The 25,358-nt window shown below is 36.7% G+C and overlaps 1 protein-coding gene across 3 annotated transcripts; it reads left to right on the top strand.

Moving 5' to 3' along the window:
- The first annotated feature begins 5,514 nt into the window (after positions 1-5,514).
- Positions 5,515-24,544, top strand: FAM204A (family with sequence similarity 204 member A). 3 transcript variants are annotated; one of them, XM_076339107.1, is made up of 8 exons: positions 5,515-5,565; positions 6,225-6,573; positions 7,553-7,643; positions 8,223-8,256; positions 8,849-8,948; positions 10,724-10,813; positions 21,795-21,901; positions 22,252-24,544. In XM_076339107.1, exons 2-8 carry the CDS (start codon positions 6,322-6,324, stop codon positions 22,301-22,303), a joined length of 726 nt encoding a protein of 241 aa, XP_076195222.1. In that variant the 5' UTR covers positions 5,515-5,565; positions 6,225-6,321; the 3' UTR covers positions 22,304-24,544. The 3 variants fall into 3 exon arrangements, with proteins under 3 accessions (XP_076195222.1, XP_076195220.1, XP_076195221.1); XM_076339105.1 differs by having other exon boundaries at positions 8,846-8,948; XM_076339106.1 differs by having other exon boundaries at positions 5,525-5,565; positions 6,276-6,573; positions 8,846-8,948.
- Positions 24,545-25,358: the final 814 nt, after the last annotated feature.

Below are 25,358 nucleotides of genomic sequence, written 5' to 3'. Positions count from 1 at the left end.
TATGGCACTTAACGAGAAGTGAACTTCACAGCCCCGTTGCCCTACCATTGCTCGTATCCAAACAAGTTAGGTAAAGGTTGGTATGGGTACACCTACAACAGCTCAATTACGCTTTTGTCTTCTGCAAAAAGTTATTCTAAGAACCCAGATCACCTGCACCTTTAAGTGCTTACACTTTTTTTGCAGATCTACCCCACAAGATTAATTAGTCTAATCATTATTTGTTCCTTGGCTTGACATAATATCTAAAATCTGTCACAGACCTTTGGTGGCAATTTGAAATTAATTGGCTAAAACTTCTCTACCTGTTTCTGCTCATTCCCTCTTCCCTACCCACACCCACAGTATCACGGCTCTTTAAGCAAAATCTGATCTGCTTTTGAATTGGTTCCTAAACTGCCATACTATTCAATGGTCATAATCAGAATTAATCCACACAAAATAGAGGACTGGAAGCTGTGGTGGTTTAATAATTTGACCAGATATCCCTAACTGAGGGGAAGGTAACATCTGTTATGAAGGCTGACCCCTTGAAAGCTGGCCTGACAGTTTTAGCTTTCCAATGTAGCCTATGGCCAGTGTCTGTCAATGCTCTGAACAGTCCAAATGGGATCAAAACCTGCAGAGTTTATGCTTGCAATAGACAAGGATGATGAAAACTCTCTCTACCTGTGAGGTACTAAAGTTGAAAATATCTTGCTCGTTCCTCACAGGAAGCCTGTGGTAAGAATGATAACTGAGTGCAGATCTTCCAAGTTTCAATCAGGAATTTTGAACAAAAGGTCTTACATCCTCCCTGAATACTAACTGTGTGCTAATACTTTAGAGATGCCTTTTTTAAAAAAGTAGACAAAGCAACTTGCTTATGTGCTGCTGATGCTTAAAACCACAGACATTTCTTTCTGTATCTATGGACACAATTTTCATCAAAATGCAAACCTCAAAGGAACGAAGACGTAGTAAATGATATTATGACAATCCACTCAGTAAAAGCTCTGGGCTTGATCCTACATTGTTCAGTTATGTAGTGCTCTCAAACAAGCAAATTTAGAAGCATCTGAGCAGACCTGCTCTGACGCTGCATAACAAAGAGCCCTGTGGACTGACGGTGGAGCTCCTCTTGGCTAGTAGCGGTACAAGGACTAAGAGGAGAGCACATAGCAAAGCTTCTCAACTGTACACAGGGTATTATACTCAAGCCCATTTTTCTTCAGAATACTATTCTTTGTTACATACCTTTCCATTTTTTTGCTTAGAGTCCTTGAGGACATGGGAATGAGAACACAAGAGGACTTGAGACTTGGATCAATTGACAGAAGACAACATCTGGTATATAAACCAACTGTACGCACATGTGGCCAACTTGTGTCGCAGTGTAACAGCTCTGTGCTCTCTGCTGCACGCTCTTGGCCTAATCCAAACCTAAATGAAGCCAATGGAAATCTTTCCACCGACTTTAACAGGCTTTCGATTAGGGCTCAGGCAAGGGCCTGCCTAGATTAAAGTCTTACTTTGAATGAAGTAAAGAGAGCTCAAATTACAAAACATCATTACTAATTACAATATATACTATAGAATATTTACTAATATACTTTAATGTATGGTCTTAGATAATGTTCTTTGGAGATTTCCATTAATTGTCTCTATGATGGTTCTTGTAATGTTTGTTTAGCAAGAATTAATTTGGTTCTTATATGGCACAGTACGTGGAAAAAAAACACTCTGTAATCCTTTTAACTGACTTTAAATGCTCATTTGAATATAATTATTTTAAAGGATTAATAAAAAGTATTTTTCAAGTTAGCAACAAAAGTTTAGGAAAAAAACAGGTGATTTTATTGTCTTTACACCTCTCTTTAAAATCATATTAATTTTCCTTTCCAACACTATTTTATTGTATTAAAATACAATCATGCAAGAAAAATTTCTCATTATGTTAGCAAAAATGAATACAAGGTAGATAGTATACTAACACAATGACTGTAATCTGCTAATACAATAAGGCCTTCCTATTAAGTTTAAACAAGAATTCAGTTCTAGATCATTTCGACATATTTCCAAAACACTGTCTCAAAAGGATAAAATGTAGCATATTTCCATGCATAAGGAAAAGTTTCTGGTGTCCTCATTTACTGCTAAAAAACAAGAAACACCTAATAATGCATAATTTATGTTGTAGCAGATTCCATTTCTGTACTAGGAAACTGTGTATATTTTGTGGACATAAGCATGTGCGTGATTATTTATGATTAGCTAAACACGGCTTCAAGCATATGTCCGAGGAAATAGTTCAGGCCTCCACCGTGTCCTGCAGCCCAACAATCGAATCTCTAGCCGGTCTGAAGAAAAGAATTCCACTGTGAGAACCTGCTGTGGGGACCAGGTGTGTACACATCCATTAGCTTTTCTGGTATCTGACAAATTTGACCACTTGTGTTACAGTTACTCATTAAGAGAGTGTTTAAAAAAAAAAACCCAAGCAATGCTGAGTTTTGTAGATCATAATCAATACTTTTTACCCAGAAACTAGCAGCATGTTCCCTTTCAGTGCTGCAACACGAAAACAGCAAAAGGTGTGGAAAAATGCTCTGTTCAGGCTTGATACAGTGCACACTGCCAAATGTGGTAGTGGTATGAAAAGTCCATCCTAAACAGTACCAGGAGTAAAAATAGCACCAGAAGCACAGATTGGTTACCCCAATGACTACAGGATATCCTCTTCTCAAGCAACCTTGCTTAAGACTACCTCAGGACAGCATGAACTGGAAGTACCATAGTGCTATACACTAGTACTCGGTTACTCTACAGTAACAATAGAAAGACTAACCCCCAGAGCTCCTGTTTTCAGTTCCTGAGCAGACCATGTGCATTGCTCTGCAGAGGTTCCCGTAGCAGGAACCTCATACTCCTGTTGCCACAAGACAATGCATCTGACAAAGTAAACTGTAACTGGGACTCGAAGTAGTATTTGTAAATATCCAGCAGCAGAAGGTAAAGGTAGGGAACAGAGATATAGAGAAAATCACCTAGAACCTGAAAATTCATAGACATCCTGAAAGATACAAATTAAATTTGATGTTACATCTAATTGCAGTAGGACTTCCTTCTAAAGTTCAAGTAGTTTTTAATAACAGCATCAAAAATATTTAACCTGTAATTGCTGTGTTGCACTAGTTTGATGTTCCATGGGAATCTCAGAAGCATGACTGGTTTCATTCATGAGTCATTGTTTGGCAGGTCTCCAGGACAGGAGTTCAAGTGAGAAAGGAAGTTAGATCAGTTGACCAAAAGGAAATAAATCAGATAATTTGAATATTTGCTCGACGGGGAACAGAAAATTGGCATGAGAAGACCGACACCAAATCAAGTTTTGGACACAATAGCAGCCCTCAGAAATTTGATGTAGGGACATCAGTCTTGGTCACAAGGGTGTGCTGCCTTCTCCTTTCTTCCCCAGATAAAAAGACTCTACGTGTTGCTTCAACAAAAAAACCAGTAAGCTGCAAATTCTGTTAAGTAGCCAACAATCTCTTTTGTAGCTTCAGCAATCACTGACCTTTTGAATACAAATCCTTCTGGATTGCTGAAAGCCAGGGAGGAGCTCTTTCCACCTTTTTTCTCATGGAAGAACCTGTGACAAGTCAGAATTTGTTGCGGGAGAAGGGAGATTATCCTGAAATTTGACTTTTTAAATTACAAATACAATGAATTTGTAATTAAAAAATGAAATGCAGGTGAACATTGAGTACTTCATTTGTGTGCACTACCAGTGCCAATTTGTGCCACAAATTGGCTTGTGGATACTAAATAAGGAGCGCAACATTTGGATACAAATTGTGCCGTGAAATTAAACTTGCTTTCTGAAAATGTATCCCTACCAAACATACATTTACAGGTCATAAAGAGGTCACACATCTTTCAATTTTTGGAGTGTTCTCAAATTAGCTCACATTAAGAAAATATCATGCAGCCTAATGGTCTAACATCTTGCTAGAACAAATGGCAATGAATATCCAATATCAATACATTTATCAATTACCACTTATCTGTATACCAAATACAATCAATTATTAAATGTAAATAAAATAAATCTCTTAAAAATTGATTTCCCAGATGAGAGGAAAATCTAGTTAGCAAGCTGAGTGTGAAATTTACATGTAGTTCATGAAAAAGTGATTACTTACGGAATTAATTGATTTTAGAAATGAATCTGAGGATGTAAAATAATAGCATAAAAAGGAAATGAATCTGAAGATGTTTTATGTCAATGAGAAAGCTGTTTATTTTTTCCTTCCGTGCACAGCCAATCCCAGAAGCTGTGATCCACCAAGAAATCCCTCTCAAAGCCATATTCCCTAATATCCATCCTCATAACACACTCTTGCCCCTTTCTCCTTCCCCTCATAGCTGAACTGTTTGTCCATAACCGGGTTGTGTCCTGATTTGGTGTCAGCAATTCCTTTCTCAGAAGTCTTGATACTGAAATTTAGTTTTCAACCTGTCAAATTGTCACTCAAAAAAGCATCTTCTCACAAATTATTCCAATTGCGAACCCTCCCATCTTTCAGACACATTTCAGTGCTAGTGATGTCAGCCTTATCCCTTCATCTTTTTCTTGCAGTTTCTCTGTGCCTCCCTTCCTGTTGCTCCTTATATGCAAGATGTTCTTGCTGAATCATATTCAGGCCGCTCCTAAATACTTGTTTGTTTTTTCTGTCTCACCTATGAAAGCTGAAAGACAAGAAAGTGTAAGAGAATTTTCCAAATAAGCAAGTCCTTTACTGAATGCTCTGCATAGACTTACTGTTCACCTTTGAAGCACCTAGCACAATGCTATTTGGCTCAGAATTCCCAAGTTTCTAAGAGCTTTTCCACATTCTTGGAGCAGTTTAAGGAAAATGGGAGCTCTGATGCTGGAAGACAATCCACAAAGAACAACCTCGCAAGATCGGGGACTAGCGTTTTTGAGGTTTTCTCTTTACCACATTAATCCAAGACACTAGTGGGAACTTTAAAAGGATTTTTCCATCCTTGAAGAGCAAGGTTGCTGACCTTAGTCATTCCGTCCCAGCATACTCAGGTACTGTATAAATTACAAGGTTTACTTTTGGAATAGATGCCATACTCCTTTATAGCAACTAGGATTGCTGTGAAACTTGTCACCTTCCTGTCTTCCAGAGCACTGCTGTTAATTCTGCCAAAACCACCTCACTTGCGCATGTTGGGCCGTCAGACCCTTCTGGAGCCCTCCTGGGTGCGAGGAAGTTGCTCCGCTCCGCAGAGCGGCCTCACTGCGAGAAGAGGGCCTATGCCCCCACAGCCCCCGGGGAGAACCCCCTGCCCGGGAAGGCAGCACCTCCTCCCTCGGGGCCGGGGCCGGCTCCCTCACCCCTCCGCCCGGGCACAGGCCGCCCCGCCTCGCAGCGCGGCCAGCCGCTCGCCCTGCCTAGTTGTCGTGGAGACCAGAGAGGCCGGGCCCAAGGCAGCAAAGCGCCCGTTGATTGGCTGCGGGGCAGAGTCCAATCGGAGGGCGGGGTGTTCCGGCGATGCCAAGATGGCGGCCAGGTAAACACGGCCGGGGGGAATCCTGGTGCCGGGGTTGCGGCGAGGGGAGGTGGGGAGCGGCGCGGCGCGGCGCGGGCTGTTCGGCAGCGCCGTCGGGCTTTCGGGGGGCTGGAGGGATGGAAGGTGCCGTCTGCTTTCCCCCACCCTGGCTTGGAGCGGCGTTGCGCTTCGCGTCGCTTCGTCCGGAGCGGGCTGCCCTCGCCTCGCCGGCCTACCCCCTTCCCCGAGCGGGCTCTTCTCTCCGTCCCCCGCCCCCCCCCGGCGGCCGGCGGAGCTCACCCGTACCCGGCTTTGCGCACCAGGCGGGAGGCGGCGAGGGGAGGCGTTAGCGCTGTCCTGGGAAGCGATCGCGTGGAAGGGCTGGATGTGCTCCCCCGCTGCCCGTGGAGGCAGGAGGCGTTTGCTGCAATATCGCACTTAAACTGAAAGCAGCTGTAAACAAATGCGAAGTGACAAAACTTTAAAGAACAAGGAAGGAAAAAAGCTAGTAGCTTCAATCTCTGTACTTAAATCCTCTACTTAACTTCTTTCTGAAATAGTAAGTATTAGAAGCTTTATAATGTGCTTGTCTAAAACATCTAATGATAGTTACTTTTCTCAAGAGAAATTAAAATATTTCTGATGACGTGTTGTGCTATTTCTGCTTCTATTTTCTGCAGGCTAATTATGTTTTTATCTCGGGATGGGTAAGCTCACATAACTCTTTGCAGTGCCTTGCAGTGACTTGAAGTGGCTTGGACTTCTTTAAACTGGAAGATGTGGAGTGGACTGTTACCTCCAGGACTGAATGAAAGTGATGTTGACTTAAGTTCTGATGATGGAGACAGATCGCATAGTTCCTTTTCAAGGGAAGATGCAAAAGAGGGTATTGAAAGAGTTCAGCTTTCTGAATTCCAGGAGGATGGACCTGAAAGTAATGCCATCAGTGAACCCATTTTGCTATCGGTGACAGATGGAGAAAACGAATCTCAGACATGCCCTTCTGGAGTTTCTTTAAATATGTGGAATGTGGGTATCGTTACAGAGCATAAATGCAACATAATCAAAGTCGAATGGCTAATTTTTAAATTAAAATAACTCGATGTTGAATATTCAATATACAGATCTGAAATGAAGTAAAATATGATCAAAGTGCAGTCATCGTAATATACCTTAGATTGTTTCAAGCAGGGTGAACGGGAATTTAGATAGGAAGTGAATGTAACTATTTTTTTTTCCCCTAGTGCAGTGGTGATTGAAAGCACAGCAGGGAGATGTTTGGATAACTATACAGTTGCATAAAGACTTGTGTTTTCGGTAGTGTATGGGCTCTGAGCTTCTTCATAACTGCTTTCTGTATTAGTAAGGATTTACAGCTTAAGTATATCAGCCACTGTACTGGTGATGCATATTTGTGAAGTAGAGGTGTACCTTTCCACTTTCTGCAGGGCTTAGTTGCAGGTATTCAGACTCATAGTTGCTTATAACCTCTTGATTTTCCTGTTGCATGTAAAGACTGAAAAAATAAACATAAACAAAGCAATCTACATTTTAGACTTTTGAGTCAAAATAAGAATTGGCAAAAACTAGTTGCTCTCCTCCATCCATTGATCCATGTAGGTAGCCTGCTGTGCAAGGACTATGCTGTCAGTAATACTTGGATTACAAACTACCAGCTAGGCAATAACAACACATTGAATAGCTCAGGAGTGCGCAACCAGCGTAAGTGTATTCAGTGTCGTGTCCCATGAGAAAACTCGGGTTTGAATAGTCCTGGGATTTAGGCAGGGCAGAAAGTCAGAGAGAGCTGATGAAAGATTAGAGCCAATTCCAGTTTAACACCATCAGAATTGGATGTTCTCAATGCATAAATTTTAATGTAATAGATACAACAAGGTACTGTGGATAAATAAGATATTGGGACAACATTTCTCAGCACACTTTGTAATTAATTAAAAAATGGGAAAAAAGTTTAAAAATACTGATTTGTCTTTTCTTAATCTTGTAGAAATTTGTGGAGCTTCAGAAGAAAAACCGTGAAATGAAAACCCAAGCAAATCAGGGAAACAAAAGCAGAAAAAGAAAGCGCCGCAGAAAAGGTGTTTTATATAACTACAGAATTTATTTTCTCAAAATGGAATTAGTATCAAATACATTGGAAGTGGGATTTGCTGGTTTTGGGGGGGGGGGGGGGGTGTTATTGTTTGTTTTTTGGGTGGGTTTTTTTTGTTTTGTTTTTTTTACCAAGAACTGAATGCCTGAGTAGATGTATTCTAGCTATTATCTAGGATTTTATTTTTCCAGTTGTATACATCACTTGTAGGACTAAGTTGTAAATTGCTACTTCAAGCTCAAGTAGTAAGTTTGTCCTCTTTTTTAAAAAGGAAGTAGAACTTACTCGGTTAATACTGATGTATAGTGGCTAAGTGTATTTCAGTAATTCTGTAAAACATACTTTTGTGTATTCTGGTTTAAAACTTCTTTGCAGATATTGTAGGAGGTTCTTCGTATGAAAAGTCTTACAGCTGAGTGGTTTAAATCCACATGAACATTGGATAAAAATCCTAGTGTGTCAATCTTTCAAAGGAAATGAGACCAGTTGGAGTTCTGTTAACTTCATTGGATGCTGTAGGGTATTACTGTGTAATGTTGTATTTTTTTTTTTTTTCCCCCCTTAGAAAAACAGAAAAAGAACGATGAAGTGACTAAGAGGTATAACCAGATCAATGTGATTATCTGAGGTCTGTTTTTAATATCAGACAAACCTTGTAAAAAGCTTGACCACGTGCATGGCCAAAGCCTAACTGAACATCGTGTGAAATATTGGCTGAAGTTGTTCGGTGTCTCCGTCAGGCAGGCTGAATTTGATACCAGTGACTGTGATAGTTTATTGCTTGGTTTTAAAAATCAACACAATTGTTTTATTTAATGCAACTTAAAATGGACTTAATGTTATTCCTAATGTTATTCCTAATGATGTTTTGCATGTAATTACATACAAGCTCCTGTTCAGCCTGCTGCTCCTCCTCTTCTTTTTCCTCCTTGGCAGTGTTAGGTTAATGGTTGGACTCAATGATCTTAAAGGTCTTTTCCAACCTAAATGATTCTATAACCTTGCTTTCAAGATTGTGGAATTACACTTAGAGGGGAAGGAATAATTAATTTCACTTCCATTAAAAACTGAATGGGTGAAAAGAGCATGTCTGCCAAATAGAAGAATTTCTTTTAGCGTTGAAAAGAATCTTACAAGTTGTGGAAAGGGAACTGGTTATATTAATGACTTTTTTTTGGTTGTTTTTAGTAGTCAACAGTTGGCAAATGAAGACAAATGGAAAGAACTTACGCAATACTTTGGAATCAATGATAGATTTGAATCGCCTGTGGATAGCAGGGCTCCGCAAAAGGTGACTGTTGATACAAAAGCAATGTCAGCTTGTACTTGGCAGTAAAAGAACTCAGCGCTAACTGAGATAGGAATAAAACTGAGACTATTTGAAAGTGAGTAAATGATTAAGTCACTCTGAAGAATGATAATTTTGTGCACATTTTTAATTAATTTCCTTTTAGATATCACATGAATCTTACTTGGATTAAAAGGTTGCTGTGCTTTCTTTATAAGACAGTATCCATGCTTGTTTCCTGTCTGGTTTTGTTTTCTATTATCATGAGTGACAAAAGACTTCATATGCATTGTTTGACTTTCTTTTTTATTTTGTTTTTTAGTTAGGTTTTAACTTTTAAAATGAGTCAAGTAAATCCTTTAGTTGACACCAGTGGCTATAGGAATTTGAGGGCCAAACCTACCCCATACAGTTTTACTGGATTTATAACACATTCTGTTCATAAATATTATTGTGTAACTAGTCATATTTGAAATAACTGGTACAACGTGATGGACAAGTTAAGAAACTCATTATATTGCGAGTTCCTCGTAGCACTGTTTGTTCTGTAGTTTCTCTAGTAAAGGCCTGTATAAGTTCTATGACATCAAATGTTCAGTTAGCCTCCTTTATGATACTTTAGGCAAATGAAAAATATAAAAATTAAGTTTCTTGTGCAAGTCCTGAGATACTGTTCACTTCCACTTGAGTTCTTACTTTTGGTGGGTATTTAGTTGTCATTAAACTGTTCAGGATAGATCTGGAATGAGGCCCAAAGTGTTAAAATGCAGATGCTCTCCATGTAAGTTCAGGTATCTTATCACTAGTGGAACGTATGTCTCATTAATTTCAGAAAAGACATCTAACAGAATTGGCTATCACTGCAACTTCCAATTGTGCACTTTTTTTCCAACTTCCACCTGAATAATTCCAGTGCAGTATTATCAGATCACTGTTTCTCAAGAATTCTGTTTGCTTTTTTGCTTTTATCTTTTAAAAATGTATATGTTATGAAACTGTCAAATGTGTTTTCTTTAGCATCACTGATATTTAAAACCAGTGAGGCTGTAAATTGCCTTTTGTTATGAGAGTGAGTTTTTTGTGAAATCTTGAAGTCAGTGCCTACTGCTATGCTACCCTTCTGTATTCCTTCAGAAGTTTCCAACTATAATTTCCAGTAAATATTTACTTTTTATTGTTACATTATTTGTAAGTGTCGTTAAACATGTTATGTTATGTTGATCATAAAGGTTATTTTCTTATTTTCAGAGGTTAAATTCTGAAGCTTTTTCATTGTTTTCCATAGGACTGCTAGAATTTTTAATTTATTAGCACAGTGGAGTGGCACCATGCCAGAACTCCGTTTTTGGATAAAGATAACATCTTAGAAGTGTAACGATACAGTGGTAATTGCCATTCTTCATGTTACCTGACACATACATTTCACATTTTGTTTAGAAAGCTCCAGGGATGGAAGAGATAAGCCAGATCCTCAGATGAAATTTTATTGTGACAGGCATAAACTAGTCCGTGTAATTTTTTTAACCTACAGTATTATCCTGCACATAAGGTGGAACTAATGCAATGATTTGTGCTCAGGCAGCCTTTCAGTGAATTGTTAATTATACTGTCCATTACAATACATAGACAAAGTGATTTGTGTTACGTAGAAATTACAGGTTTATGCAGTGTCTTAAAATAAAGAATTTTATGAAAGAAATATTCTTAGAAAGGAGGTGCTCCCTTTAAACAAGTTATTTCTTTATTTGTCCTAAAGATACTTGCTCTTCTTTTTCTAGTCTGGCCTTGAACTTAGCATAGAGAAGTCGGTGGCTGAAGGTGACATTGATAAGGCTGAGGAGCTGAGTGATAGATTAGCCATTCGTGAGGTAAGTGGACTATTAACAAAAACTCAGAGGAAACATTTAGTTCTGTACATCTGTACAAAAAGCGTCATAACTAAAATATCATTGAAGATTGTTTGGGGCATCTTTCCCATTTCCTAAGCAGATTTCTGTCAGCGATTGAAGGATTTTGCTGCTGATCTAGTAATACTTGGACAGCTGTAGTATAAGACTTGAAAATACAACCATGAACAATCCCAAATAACCTTGCTTTAAAGCCTTCATGCTGACTCCACGAGTCAGAGGAGTCAGTAACTAGTCATCTGTATTGAGCTTTTGATTTTTCTGTATGTTGCAAGCCAAGAAAACAGGAGTAGGATGTTCCCTTCCTGTCAGTTCCCTGTGCCTCAGATTTTTCTTTGCGTTCCCTCCCCGATAAGCTTGGGAAGCCTGAAGAAAGGTAGAGATTTAGCAAGCTTGGAGCAAGACATGCCCAAAATAAGGACAGATATACCCAAACTTGTGCACCATTGCTTTTTGTCCTGTGTGTTCATGTGATAAGGAGTTGATGGCTGGAAAAATTCTGAAGAAGAATGGGAGTAGGTGGATGTCAAACATATTGCTGTAGCCTTAGAATAATGTTAATAAAATAAATGGATTTTTTTTCGCCTTGTCATAATTTTTAGTATATAAATGCATATCTACCAAAAAAATAAATCCAGGTGAGAGAAACTCAATTTTTTCAAGATGTCTTGTTAGTTGGTGTATCTGGGTAATTTTATGAAGGCTATGCTGCTCTTTGCTGCAAAAATTGGACGCTTTAAATTTGTATGTAGTGCTGAGCGAATACTTAAACTGGTGAGGAATCTATCAGACACCTCTGGTAATTGCAATTTCATGTAAGAAATAGTTAAATTGGTGCACATATGGTAGGTGGTAGCAGCTGAAGTACATAACTGAAATCCATGAAGGCTGTTGTGCCCACTGTTATTTGTGTGTGAGGGAGAAAATGCAAAGGAAGAAAATTAGGATAAAAAGATAGTGGGAATAGTTTTGAAGCCAGGTAAGAAAAAATAACTAACTAAGTACTATTTGAGGTGAGTGGAGAAGCTATCATTAAGTCATCTGATTTATATAATTTCTAATATAAATTGAGAATATTTATAGTTTAATTATATAATTTTTGCTTTCATTCCTCTATCTTGCGTATTCTTCCATCTTCACAGAGGTAATGGGAATTTTCTGTCCACTGTATATACTAGCAAAATTTGAAGGTATTAAGAAAGGAAAGACAAGTTCCGAATACTTCTCATTCTCATACAAATATTTAAAATGTTTCCTAAGTACAGGGTTTCAAGCTAAGCTTTAATGTAAAATTGCAGACTTAAACCTCTTTAATGCAATATAATACAATATTGTGATGGCTTTAAAAACAGATGGCTCTTGAAATGGGAAATACAGTTCTTAAGGTTCTCTAAGGTTAGGTAAAAGTAACTGTTCCTCCGTATGTGTTCTTACAGGATCATTGAACTCCTACATTTAGTCACTCAGGGCACTTTCTAATGACTCACTCTTACCTGCCTTTTCACCAGTGATCTCAAAACTTCAGTCCACAAAGATAACAGCTATTGACAGTGATAGGAACGTGCCCTAATGTTCCCTTTAAGTCTGACCAGCTTCTCACTGTGATGCTGTTATATTACCTTTTGTGTGTACAAAAAATGCTTGCTGTTCTCCTTCACAAATGTCATTATCCCATCTACTCTAAAGTGGCTAGAGTATCATAATCAATAAAACATACTGAGGTTCTAGTGCAAATTGTTTGACTATAAAAACAAATTAAGAAGTTTTAAGGTTTTGTAATATTTATGAAAAACTGTTATCTGATTTCAGTAGCCATGGGATTGTACAACATCTAGCGTATCCCAGGTGCTACAGCAATGTATTACTATTTGTGGAACATTAGCTCCAAATTGTTGACTTTCAAATATTAGCATGTTGTAATTCTGAAAACAAAATGCTTGAAACATTATTAGTATTCACAGCCTTGACTTGGTTTTGGTTAAGTGGGTTTATCTGAATAAATAGTATGTTGAAAGAAGGAAAACTCAAATGACTCTGGCTTGATCTCATGAGGAGTTCTGTCGAGGCAGAATCCGTGTGAATTCACTGGGGTTCTCTACTGTTGTAAAGGTGTGTTACATTACCCACTGCAAGATTCATTTTTATTTGTGATTTTTAAGAAGCTGTATTTTTTTTTAATGATTCTTTTAAAATACTTTTTGTTCTAAGGAAATCATTCTAACAGTGACTAATTCTGATTCAGTGAAGAGCTATAGAAAAGGATTTGATTATGGAAGAGGTCGATTCAAAAATCATTGTTTTGTATACAAGTACAATTAATAAAATACTGCTTTCATATTGTGTAGTATTGATTCAATCACTACTTTCCTTCTCTAGACAATTTAAAGAAATGTCCCTTTTAAAACTTATTTTATATAATACTTCTAAGAATTGAGTTAATTTTTAAAGTATGTGGCTATTTGTATCCTCTAACTTCCAAATGCAATACAACACTGAGCAAGTCAGGCATGGAACTATACTATGACTGTATTGAAGTACACCACTCCTGAAGTCTAGAGAAATAAGTCGATGAATTATTGTTCTTTTATCTCAACTTAATCTTTTTATATATAGTTTTCATTTTTCTTGAGCAATGTTGCAGGGTTGGGGGCAGGGAGTGTATGAGAAACAGCTGCCTTCTGTTTGGGGTACAGCCCCCCTTGCAACCATGTGAAAAATGTTCAGTGGGTAGGTGTTCTTTTTGAAATCAGGTGTATGGGATTTTAATCGGCACCATTTTCTTTTGCAAGAAGCAGTGACTGGAACCTGCTGATAAAGCTTTTGCTTTGAGGCACAGATCCCAGAGTTCTTAAAGCCGTTTCCTGCCTTAATAAGTGAAACTAATTTTTGATGTATAACATTTATAAGCCTGTGAAACTGATAGGGCAGCTTCAGTATTTAGAAAAATGAAGCCAAAAATAAACAGATGATGAGAATAGGCAGTAAAAACATGTCCTAAAAAGCAAAGGAATGCCAAAATGATGCTGTCAATATGCTGCTATTATGACATGGAGAGAAAAGTTTTTTTAAAATCCGATTCCTTTAAAATCAGTGATGATTTAGGCAATATGCACTATCTAGCTGCTGTGAGTGGATCACTGAAACGTACATCCTAAATGATACTGCTTCATGGTTTTGGGTCTTTTGGTTTCCATGTGGTACTTGTTGCAGGTTCTTTAAGGAAAATGTTATTGTACTGCTGTAAATGAGGCTTTGGGCAATATATTATTGGTTGCTTTCTTCTGCTTTAACGAATATGCACAAATGCTGATTTTAAAACAAAACTTCTTAATCTAGTAGCATTCAAGGTTTTAGACTGAGAGTTAGAAGTTAGAACTTGCATACCTTGTGCATGAGGCTCTATTCACTAGTGACTGCATGTGTGGATTCATATGTAGCTTTTGAGACTAGCTAAAAATGTGTTACCCCTTTTTTATTGGCAGTTGCATTTCTATTAAAAAAAAAAAAAGAATTGTACTTATGTGATGATGATGATATTCAGTCTAATCTCTTGGCAAACCTCACTACAAAGTGTTACCTTTTGTCTCCTGTTGTCATCCTAGTTTGTGGACTAGAAAAGTGATTGCAGTTAGTTTGGGAGTTACCAGGGTAGCAGATCTCTTAACTGTAGCATCCTTGGCCATCCCTACAGCATGTTCTCTTGTGGGGTGTTCTGCTTCACTAAGAGTTCTAGTGAATTGCTTCTTGATTGCATTATTTTATATACGAGTTAAATTCTTCCTGAACGAATACGGGCACCTCTGCATTATGTTGTATAGAATAATTTGGGCCATCAGTAACTCTGCTTCTTTAGCTAAACTGCTTCTAGAACCCAGTCTAGCTTGAGCATCTCAGTGCTGTGGTGCAGTTACAGTATATAAGATCAGCACTCCTTTGATAAACTTTTGTTGAGCAGCAGCATAATGCAGGTGGGTCACACTGCTTAATCTTAATTCACTGTGGATTTTTAAACACACTGTTAGACCGAATTATTTCTGTAATACCTATAACATAGTACTATTAGTATTAAATAACTAGCAGTTCATTGCAGTGTGCTGGTATAATATGCAGAGTTAACGTTTATTATTGTAATCCAGTTGCTGCCTTTGTTATAAAATTCCAGGGCTTTCAGCATTGGTAGAGAGTCCTTCATGTTTTAAAGTTCTTCTTTTCAAATGTAGAATTGGCATACTTAAAGCTATTGTTTGAACACTGCATTTAATGATGACTTGTTTAACTTGATAGATGCCAACAGAAGTGTTAATATTAATGTAGGAGTTACCCAAAAATTCTGAACCTTTTAGAATGAAAATTGTTGAGAGAATGAAGTTTATGTGGACGCTTAGCTGGGCTGAGATAAGATGGTTTTCTTGGTGATGCTCTCTAGGGTAGGGTAGTTGAGATTTAATGGTAGCAGGTGTTTGGATATGTAGCTGGGAACAGATGCTTGGAATTATGTCAACTTTTCTAACGCTTTCAAAAAACCTTTTTGGAATAATATCTTGAAATGTACTTTAATTGTTCCTACTGTGTTTGTAGGAATCTGCCTAGATTTTTTTGAAGAATAAATGTTGATAAATTAGAGCACTGTGACTGTGCATAGTTGGAGGTGTTTGTCCTTTTGAGTAAGGACGATATGTGGAGATATCTGGTAATTTCACTTTGCTGTAAATCAGTTTCAATTTGGAGTGATACTTGTAAAAGTTCTTTTCCTAATTAAACCAAGTAATTTGAAAAGATTCCCCCCCAATATATAAAGCTGAAAATATTTTCCAAGCTTTTTTTCCCCTAGAGAAAGAATTTTTTCACAGTGCTTTTGTACTCAGATCATTGTGCGGTGGCTCAAGAAGCAGATTGCAGATTTCTCATGGCTCTAATATTCTGAGAACTAACCTGGCTAAACCTCAAACTTTGCACTGTGCTTGTGGTTTTTGTGTTAACTGCCTGGTAGGTTGGTGCCACATTGTCTAAGAGTGCATTAGCCTCAGGACTGTAACTTGAACATGATAAAATAATCTCGACCATATTAGACTTACCTGTCAAAAGGAACTTTTAAAATATTTTGTAATTTAGTGTGCTAAATTACTGGAGTAGTTGTCAGGCTCTAAACAGTGCAGGCTTTTTGACAGCACTATTCCTAAGTGCTTAGCTTAGTGGCTTCTGGCATTTTGGTGAAACATTTTTAAAAAGCTGCAATTTATAGGGAAACTATGGTATTGTAATCAAGCTTAAATGAAAGATCTACATTGTAATCAATGAAATTAACTGTCTATTCACTGGGATATCATTCTCATGTTACAGCAAGATCAGTCCTGCTGTTGTCTTCAAAATTCATTGCATCAGTTTTGATAATTTTCTAATGATCAAATTAGTATCTGTTGTCTGTAAGTAACTTCCAGTCATATAATTTAGAATGGGAAGTACACGAGCAAGGTTGTGTGTCATAACCATTGAGAACCATTCTGGAAGCTGTTTTCAATTTGAAAATCTGGGTAGGATATGATTGATCATGAGGCTGCACACACATTACTGTTTCAGATGGACAGGTTATAGTGCTTGATGCTCTTCTGTTAGTAAAACAGTTTCATTTATAAATTCTGTGCAACTTTCACAATTTATCATAGTGCTTTTAGGTACCTGAAGAGATTGATGCAGTTTTATATGGAATGTAATCAAGCACCAGTTAACTTGGAAGTCTTGCCCATTGAAGGACACGGGGGGAGGGGGAAGAGTTTATTTTTTTATCTCTGAAAGATTTTCTTTCTAACACTTAGCGGAGGTGCTTCCAAATACCTCTCTTCATTGAGGTTGTTTTCTTTTAACCTTTGGAACATGGCAGGGTTATCACCTAGAATTACATTCTTATGCTCCCTTAATTATGTATATCTTTTCCTTAACAAACCTTAAAAAAAGATTTCAGATGTTACAAGTCTAATTAAAGAGACAGACAAAGCACAGTTTATACTGTAGATTTTTTCTGCAGTTCAATTAATCAGCATGTTTTCTCTTTTAATTAAAACCATTTTAGTAAATTAAAGCCCACAGCAAAACACATATATAATTTGTTTGTAATTAGCTCTTAATTGGTGGTAGTTGAAGCTTAGCACCCTTGGTTTCTTTCTTCATGATTGCCATTTTATTAGCAGCCAGTCATTAATTAATCTTTTTTCTAATTAGCTTATAAAACTGTTGATGGCACATTATTGTAAATGTGATTTTAAGTTCAAAGCTTGTTAATAAGCTTTCTTACTTAGAAGAACAGAGATAAAGAAATTGCTGAAAACAGTACTACAGTTCTTTTTTTAAAACTGCCTTTCTTATAAGGGGGCTGTGTAAAGCATCTAACAGCTTATAGTTAATTTTTTAATGCTGTGTTTTCTCATGAATGGAAGAAGTTACTTGCATTTAAATGTTTAAGTCTACCAAAGAGCTTAATATTAGAACAGTTTTCTGTCCTTTCTCCATTCCTGTGGCATCCAAATATAATTTGATGTTGTAATACACAGCATAAAAATACAACAAAGGTATTACAAAGTATTTTACAGTGGAAGTTGAGCACATCATTGAAAGGGGACAATTTTCATTGCAAAATCCACTCGGTATTCTTGTTTGCTTTATATATTTTATATACGTCAGCAATGGGTAACATTCCATAACATAAAAGGAGAAAATCATTGCTAAAGGCAAGCCTGAAATAACTAGATTCATATTTGATGAAACTGTTACACTGTATTAAAAGGCTGTTTGGCTTCTCTGGTATGATCATAGGATATTTGAGGACCTGTTTGAATATAGATGTTTTGTTAGAGCTTCTGTAGGTTTAGCATTTTGTATGTCATACCTGAATATTTCTGGAGCAGTTCTTGAATCGGTTGTCTCATTACTTGTATCATTCAACATTTACATTGCACAGTGCTATCTTAATGAAAAGTCTTTGCTTTATGATATTTAATGTTAAATGTCATGTTTTTCAAGGAAGTTTTCTGGAAGTTACAGTGGATTCTGTTGCAACTTAATAAAAATGTTTACTCTTCTGCTTGAACTTTACATACTATTTCAACTTCAGCCATTTCTTTGCTTGTTTCAGAAGTGTTTTATGATGCTGTGCAAGAAACACTAGAAAGGGATAGCTGACAAGGAAAAAATTAAAAATTGGATAAAAAGTAAATGAATAATGTCATATTACTAAAAAGATGAGAGGCTAATTTGTGCCGACTTTTTGCTAATTTTGTTCAAGCCTCAAAATGAGGAGCTGTCACCCGTTCTGTGTAGCACTGATGACAGTGCCAATGATCCATGAAATAAGCTGCCGCTGGCTTTGTTCTGATAAGAATGAACAAATCTGCACAATGTACGGCTCCCAGAATCTCATTTTCATACTTGCATGCAGGCTAAAAGAAATAAGCTGTTTGCAGGCTTGATTAATCAGACATTTGAGGGTTTTTTGTCTCTTTGATCTCTTTCGTCTCCTAGGTAACTTGCTTGACATTAATGTTGAGCTTGAGTAAAGACAATCAGGAATTGTAGACCAAACTGATATAAAAATTAAAGACCTTAACACTTTAAGTACTCCAGTAATGGTTCCGCTTTACTTCAGAAAACATCTGTTTTCATTTAATTCAAGAACAAAAGAGAATGGCATAAATATTTTTCATGGAGACCTGTTATTCCATAAAAAGTTAAAGGATGATAATTGGTATTTTTAAATAAATGCCTTGAAACTGTTCAAAAAGAAGCAAAGCTTCAGAAATTTGTTACAAGGTAACAATTTCAGTTGAGTAGAAAATTTATGAAAAATAACGGATAAGGAGTTTTCATTTATGCTACATTAAACATCTAGAGTAAGATATTTGACGTGATTATTGGTCAACTTCAAAATGGAAAGGTCTTTGCCCTGTAGAAACTAAGTTGTTTTTTAAGTTTGTTTTAATATATATATATTGTGTTACAAGGATGAACCATTATATCAGCTTTACTACCCAATATGATTTACACACTTTAAACCTGTAAAATTGAAAGGAATTTAAAAAAAAAAAATGTCGCAGTGCGTTTGCTTGAGGTTATGCAGACGCTTTTACAAATCTTCCAAGTGGCTGTAGAGATGAATGCCTCAAGGGTCTAGCCAGGGCCCTGCTTTTCCAACCAGCTAAAGCCCTTATCTTAAATCCAAGCAAAGTACCATTAATCTTTTTGAAAGACCTTTTATGGCTTTTAATATATCCCAAATTAGAACATTTTACACCCTTGGTTCCTGAAATATGGTGATAAAAAGCCTTTAGAGCTTAATTTTCCTTACTGCGTGCTCTGACCAATTTGCAGTTCTTTGTGATAATGTTTAGACACCTTAATTAAAATGCAGCAAAATATTGGATGTTCTATATGGAAAATGCTGATACTTTGACTACACAAGAAATTGTTGTATATATTTTTATCCATGCTTTCTTAGTTCTTTTAAGATTGTATTTTATTGAGTTATCTGATGACCTGAATTTTTTTTAATGTAAAACCCATTGACCAAGGTTTTATGGATTTCTTTGGTGGTGGGGGAGGGGGGAAGTGAAAATGTATGTCTGGGTGTGGGTGGGAGCAGAAGACGTTTAATCTGACTAAAATGTTTGTGTGTTTGTGACATACTTGTTTTCATGTCTTGAAAATTTGACTCCATGTAGCCTAGGAATGATAACGTTAGTACTGCAAAATGTTTCTCCTTTTACTTTCACATACACTACAGAGGATCTTATTATCCCATTTTTTCCGTACTTTTCAAAGATGGAAGATTCTGTCTTCCAAGAAATACAGATCAAAAGATTTTTCTGCAGCACTTGTGTAGACCTCACTTGTGTATATTTGTATGTGTATAAGTGTTCAATAGGCCACTAGAATATATTTTAAGGAGATGCTGTTATTCATCACATAGTAAGAGTTAATTTTCAAGTACGTTAGGAGGTAAAATGCAGTTCAAAAATAAAGGCATGGTACTGCTGATTGACTGACTTCAGCCATCAGATTGCTCTGTTTTTTTTTTTAAACTGAAAATTAGTCCTGTTTCAATTAACAAGTAAACAGTTTTTGAATATTTTAGGTGAGTTTTCTTAAGCATTTTTATACTGCAAGTATATTAAAGTTAATAGCTGTCCTTAAATATTAAGTGACAATGCAAATAAGAGAATGTTATGCTCTAGTCTTTGACTTGAGATTTGGCAGTTCAGATGTTGGCATTGAATTACTGATTATGTAAAATGTTAATGCGCAGGGGAAAAATGATGTACCTAATAATATAAAAGTTTTGAAATGTCTGGTCATATGAATTATTTTGTGCATCAAGATGATTCCATAGGTACTTATTTATGACTTTATAACACGTGCAAATAGTAGATGAAAAACTTGTTTAGCATTATTTTGCACATTTTCCTTTTAAAATATTATGCTTACCTCTCAACTCTTTGTGTTGCCAGTGTTTAGAGCCTCAAACAAAGCACAAACTGATGTTGTTCTTACTGCCTACATGCATGTAGACTCTCAAAGCTTTCTGCAGAAAGGCTGCTTTCTTGATTCTTGAACCCTGAAAGGACCATGAGGTAGAATAGTTTATAGTGATGCTGTTTGTTTTGCTTTGTTAACAAAATGATCAGGGTATCAACCGACCTACGGGGTAGGTGTTTGATGGGAGAGATGTAGAAGATGTGTCAGTGCATCTACACCTGAAGATGCGTTCTGGAGTTCTCTCTCATCTTATCTGGATAAAATGTCTCTCAGAGTAAATAAGAATTGCCTGTATAGATGCCGCAGATTATTGAAGTGTATTACCGTTAATAATGGAACTTTTAACCAAAGTGCTAGGAGTGTTCTTTCACTTGGGTCTCCCATGCCTCTCTTGTTTGATGCTCCTATGACATTTTGGGGAAATTTAGAATAACCAGTCAGAAACATGTTAGCTAACTTCAGTAGGTTTGGACTGGATAGGAAGAAAACCTGTTTGTCCATATCAGTTTGTAGCAGTTTTGACTGGATGAATTGCTTGTTTGTCTTGGACAAAAGAGGTAACTTTTGAGACCAAATTCTTCCATAATTCATAATTTAGTTGCAGATAATGTCAAGTCATGACACCCATCACAAAATGTAACTACAATGAACAAGTTATGAATGCTGATTAAGAAGAATAATCTGGTCATAGTTCACAATACCTTATTCCATCTTTTTTGCTTTATTCTTTTTTTCTCCCCCTTGACATTCACTAAAGTGAACTTAATTCTCACAGTGTGAGTAAGTTTATGAAAGTAAAGTAGTATTCTCCTACAGCCTGTTACAGCCTTATTTGAAAAGCGTGCATATTATCACACTAATAATCTAAAAGCTGGTAATGTGAAGACTAAATGCCAGATGGACTCTAAGGACACTGCTTCATTTACTTTCTGGACAGACTGATTAAAACCTGACTACTGGTACTACTGGAAAATGTGTGGTAGTAGCAGTTCTTCCTATATAAAACTGTCTTTCTGGGTGGTTTTTGTATTGGTAAGAACTGATACTATTGTGTTAGCACAGCTGAGGTCACAGACTGGTCTTAGTAATGGAGACTGCATCTCGGTGTACATCTATGTCTATATATTTTTTTAAAAAAACCAAAAGGATCTAGTGGGCTGTTGCCCTTTGCTTTTATTCTTGAAAGCAAAGGATTTGGTGAAAAGGATTGCTTGTCCCAGGATCCCACTCCTCTGTATTTCTCTCAAGACATTCTTGCTTGTCTGATCTAATAGTACAGCATCAGCCTAATATTTGAAAGATATTTTAATATCTGTTGACTTTTGAGAAACAATATCAGACCAAGTAATTTGTGAGACTTAAATTTCATACGAGCCATTTGCATCTATTCAGTTTTCCTTTGTTCCTTTTTATGTCTTAGCTTGGTGTGAAAATTGCCAAAGCTGCTGCTTGCCGCAACTTTGTAAAAGCCAAGCAAGAAGCAGAGGCTGCCCAAGAAGCTCGAAAGAAAAAGAAGCTTCCTTGGGGGTAAGTCATTTGAGTATGGAATTAAACATTTGTGGTTTCATTGGCACTAAGTGTATACAATACAATTTCGGTTAAATGTTTTCTTAGTTGAAATAGGCTTGTGCTAATCTTACTTGTTTGGTTTAACCTTGTTGGGTCTTGGGGGTGGTGGTGGTGGTTTTTTTTAGCAGTGTATCAAACTTAAGCACAGAGGCCTTACCAGAATTAATGTTATATGGCTACATTTGCCTTCATGTCTTTATTGCAGTATTAAAAATAAGTGGGGGGTTTTGTTGTTAAGAATAGTATGGTTGAATACCTGAAACACATATGCTCATGATTCTGAACATGGTTTTTGTGCTCTCTTTCAGATTTGAAGCCAAGAAAAGATGGGAAACGAAAAGCAACATGGGATACATGTAATCCATCCTGTTTTCCTCAGGAGTCAAATACCTGTTTTTACTTGAAGAATCTTTGTGGGTGACTCCTTAAATCTAAACACAAAAAAAAAAAAAAAAACCAAAACAAACCCCAAAGCATCAAATTCCTTGTGTTTCTCTTAATGCTGTTAGACTGCAGTATCTTGGTTTGGTGCTCTCCTATAATGTAGCAAAAATACTATCTAAACATCAATACTATGTTAAATATAGTATTTTTTTCCAAAACATGAAAAACTAAGATAATGCATTGTAGAATGCATTTGGAGTCTGGTAGAGAACTCCATGAAGTTGGAATAAAATACTTGGTCCAAATGCGTTCTATGCTGCACTGCAGTTACAATGCGTGAGTATAAGAGGAGGGATGCTTTCCTGCAAAGGTTATACAGGCTTAAAGCAGTAAGTACTACTTTTCTGATTGCTTGAAGTTTGGGGGGGGGCACTAAATAAAAGCAAAACTACCCTACCCATTTAAAATCATTATTACTTATGCATTTATGGGCTTAGTAAATATGAACAGAAAAAAATTGGCTGAAAAAGTCCATCCTCCCTTTCCTGGAAGGACCTGGTACTATTCATCATGTCCTGGTGCCGCGTTCTTTGGAATATTTCAAATCCCCATTTTCCTTTCCTTCCCAAGAACTCAAGTTTTAAAAGTCCCAGTTTCTTTGAGCAGATAAAGTATAGAAATACGTATCTTGAAAAATATCTGAAATATGTGTGCAGTTAGCTGCACCCAAGAAATAAGTGCAGATTTTACTCCAAGTCAAATGTTTTACAGATCAATTAGGACTTGAATGTTTATGTTATAAGATTATAACAAGAATTGATGATGATGTTTCTTCAAAATTGTTCTCAGTGAAAAGTAAGGACACATTCAGAACTGTAACTTTTCTTCCTGAAGCTCTTGCATGTATGTTTAGTCACCACAATGCCTGAACTGAATTGGTAATGTAAACGTCAGTTATTGTTAACCAAGATTAATATGTTTCAGGCCAAAGGTATGGTATTAGCGTAATGGTGATTTACTATGTAAGTACTTGAGGCTAAAACAACTTGCCAAGAAATAGCAATTTGAAGTTTTACGGCACCAATTCGAAGAGTTTAGGTTTGCAGTCCAACATGGAATAGTGCATTTTTGTTCATTAGCCCTCAGGATGTTTGATTCTTTTCCTTTTTTAGCAGAACATCGTATTTCTTTCACAAAGATGAGTTTGCAATATGGAAATCTGCAGTTAGGTGTAATTAGTTATGATGATGGAGTTGAATACAATCGCCAGGATTGTAAATCAGGGGCTAAACAGGTTTCTGCAGTATAACATCGTAAATCTCACAGTATGGTTTACAAACTACATTAGCTTTAGAAACTTTGGTGTGGAAGGAAGCAAGTGAGATCTCTTTGTAAAGTGATTATAAAGGTAAAGTGCATGTTTACGTGTATAAACAACCAGGTTACACCATGAACCTTCATCAAGATTTTTCTCAGTTCCAGATGTTCCTGTCCAAAACTTACAGACACTCTGTCCATAACTTCTGTTATTTTTTTAAGCAGCTGGCAGATGAGTGTTAGATACAGTTGACCTTTCTGCTTGTTATATACTGAAAAGCAGAATGATGCCGATGTTTTCAGCACAAAATTATCAGCAGTATTCCATTAAACATTAAAAGTAGCATGTATTAAACAAATGCTATATGTTTTCTTGTAATAGTTGCTCTTAATAGTAATAGCGTTTATTAGTCAAATAAAGATCTTGATCTAATTGTAAGGATCAGTGCTGTTTGATATGAAAATGTGCTTTAAAAGAAATCCAAACCCTCAAAAAACAGCTGTTGTCTGAGAAGTTGCCGCATTGTATTTGTTGCAGCAGTGCATACCCAGCCACCTGTAATATTTTTCACTTAAAATAACCCATTAGTTTTATGTTAGGCCATTAATAATGTAACTGTTTAGGAAGTATGCAGAATATTTGCACTGGGTTACTTGTGTGATGAATTTAAAGGTGATCACATTTCAAGTATTTTGATCTACCTAAAGTATTTGCTTAGAATATTAGTTAATTCCCAGAATTATACCATGTTCAAAAAAAAAAACCAAACTACCTGATTAACAGGGAAAATACAAAAGCCTAATACAGCTTTATAGAGATCATCTGAATACATAATAAATAAATGAACGCATAACTGTACCTTTAATAAACATCCTCCTAAATTGCTGATCTGATTCTAAGATGTCTTGCGTTCCTGACACTTCTTGTAGTTTTGCTCTGTACTGTGAATTTTGGCCAAACAAGTGAAACTGCGTTCCGAGATTTAACTCTTCCTGGTTTTTAACAGTGTTAAAACAATCCAAATGCTTGTTTCAGTTAACCGAAACCTTTTTAATCGGCTTAAATATATAATCTCTTATACTGAACTAAATTTGAGATGTAATAATAATTCTTTTAGCAAATGAAAAGTTTGCACTATCTCCTCGTCTGACTGAAATTACATATCTAGAGGAATGTACTCTAAATGATTAATTTCGGTACAAATCTGTTGTGAAGCCAAATATTTATTAGGAGCTCATTTGATGATACTTGAGTTGAGCAACATTTAAAAGGCAGCCTTGCCGAAGCTCCTTCCTACCCTTCAGAAGCCTTGAAAAACCTAAATGCATGCACTAGTTTTTGCCCCAATTCTTTCTCCACCACAATTTCATATTTCTTCCAACTATAGTAATGGTACCCTCTTGGATATCCTGAGTAGTCTTAAGTCATCTGAGGAAAAATCTTACAGCTTCCCAAGTGCAGTTGTCCGGAGTAAACAGAAAAACTAACTTTGAGAAGGGGAATGTCCTCTCACAATTTCCCATCGTTCTTTGAACAAGGGTCATATCTTGAGCTACCTGGCCTGATCAAAGCTAGCTCTGTTACGTGGCAGTAAGGCCTCTTAACTAAATTTATTACGCGGGTACTATAACACGGTGAGGTGGTTAGATTGCTTTTGGTTTTACAATAGACTTCATTGATGTCAAGTTGATGGCTCTCTGCACCATTTCACTA

The sequence above is a fragment of the Aptenodytes patagonicus genome, chromosome 5 (assembly GCF_965638725.1).
Source record: "Aptenodytes patagonicus chromosome 5, bAptPat1.pri.cur, whole genome shotgun sequence".
Taxonomy (NCBI): Eukaryota; Metazoa; Chordata; class Aves; order Sphenisciformes; family Spheniscidae; genus Aptenodytes; species Aptenodytes patagonicus.
This window is presented reverse-complemented; position numbering and strand designations above follow the sequence as displayed.

Bases quoted from the DNA above. Each gene is read 5' to 3' on its own strand.
- FAM204A (XM_076339105.1), top strand. From the start codon at position 6,322: ATGTGGAGTGGACTGTTACCTCCAGGACTGAATGAAAGTGATGTTGAC. The intron at 8,949-10,723 runs GTGACTGTTGAT...TTCTTTTTCTAG, and splicing joins ATAGCAGGGCTCCGCAAAAG to TCTGGCCTTGAACTTAGCAT. The intron at 10,814-21,794 runs GTAAGTGGACTA...TTTATGTCTTAG, and splicing joins ATAGATTAGCCATTCGTGAG to CTTGGTGTGAAAATTGCCAA.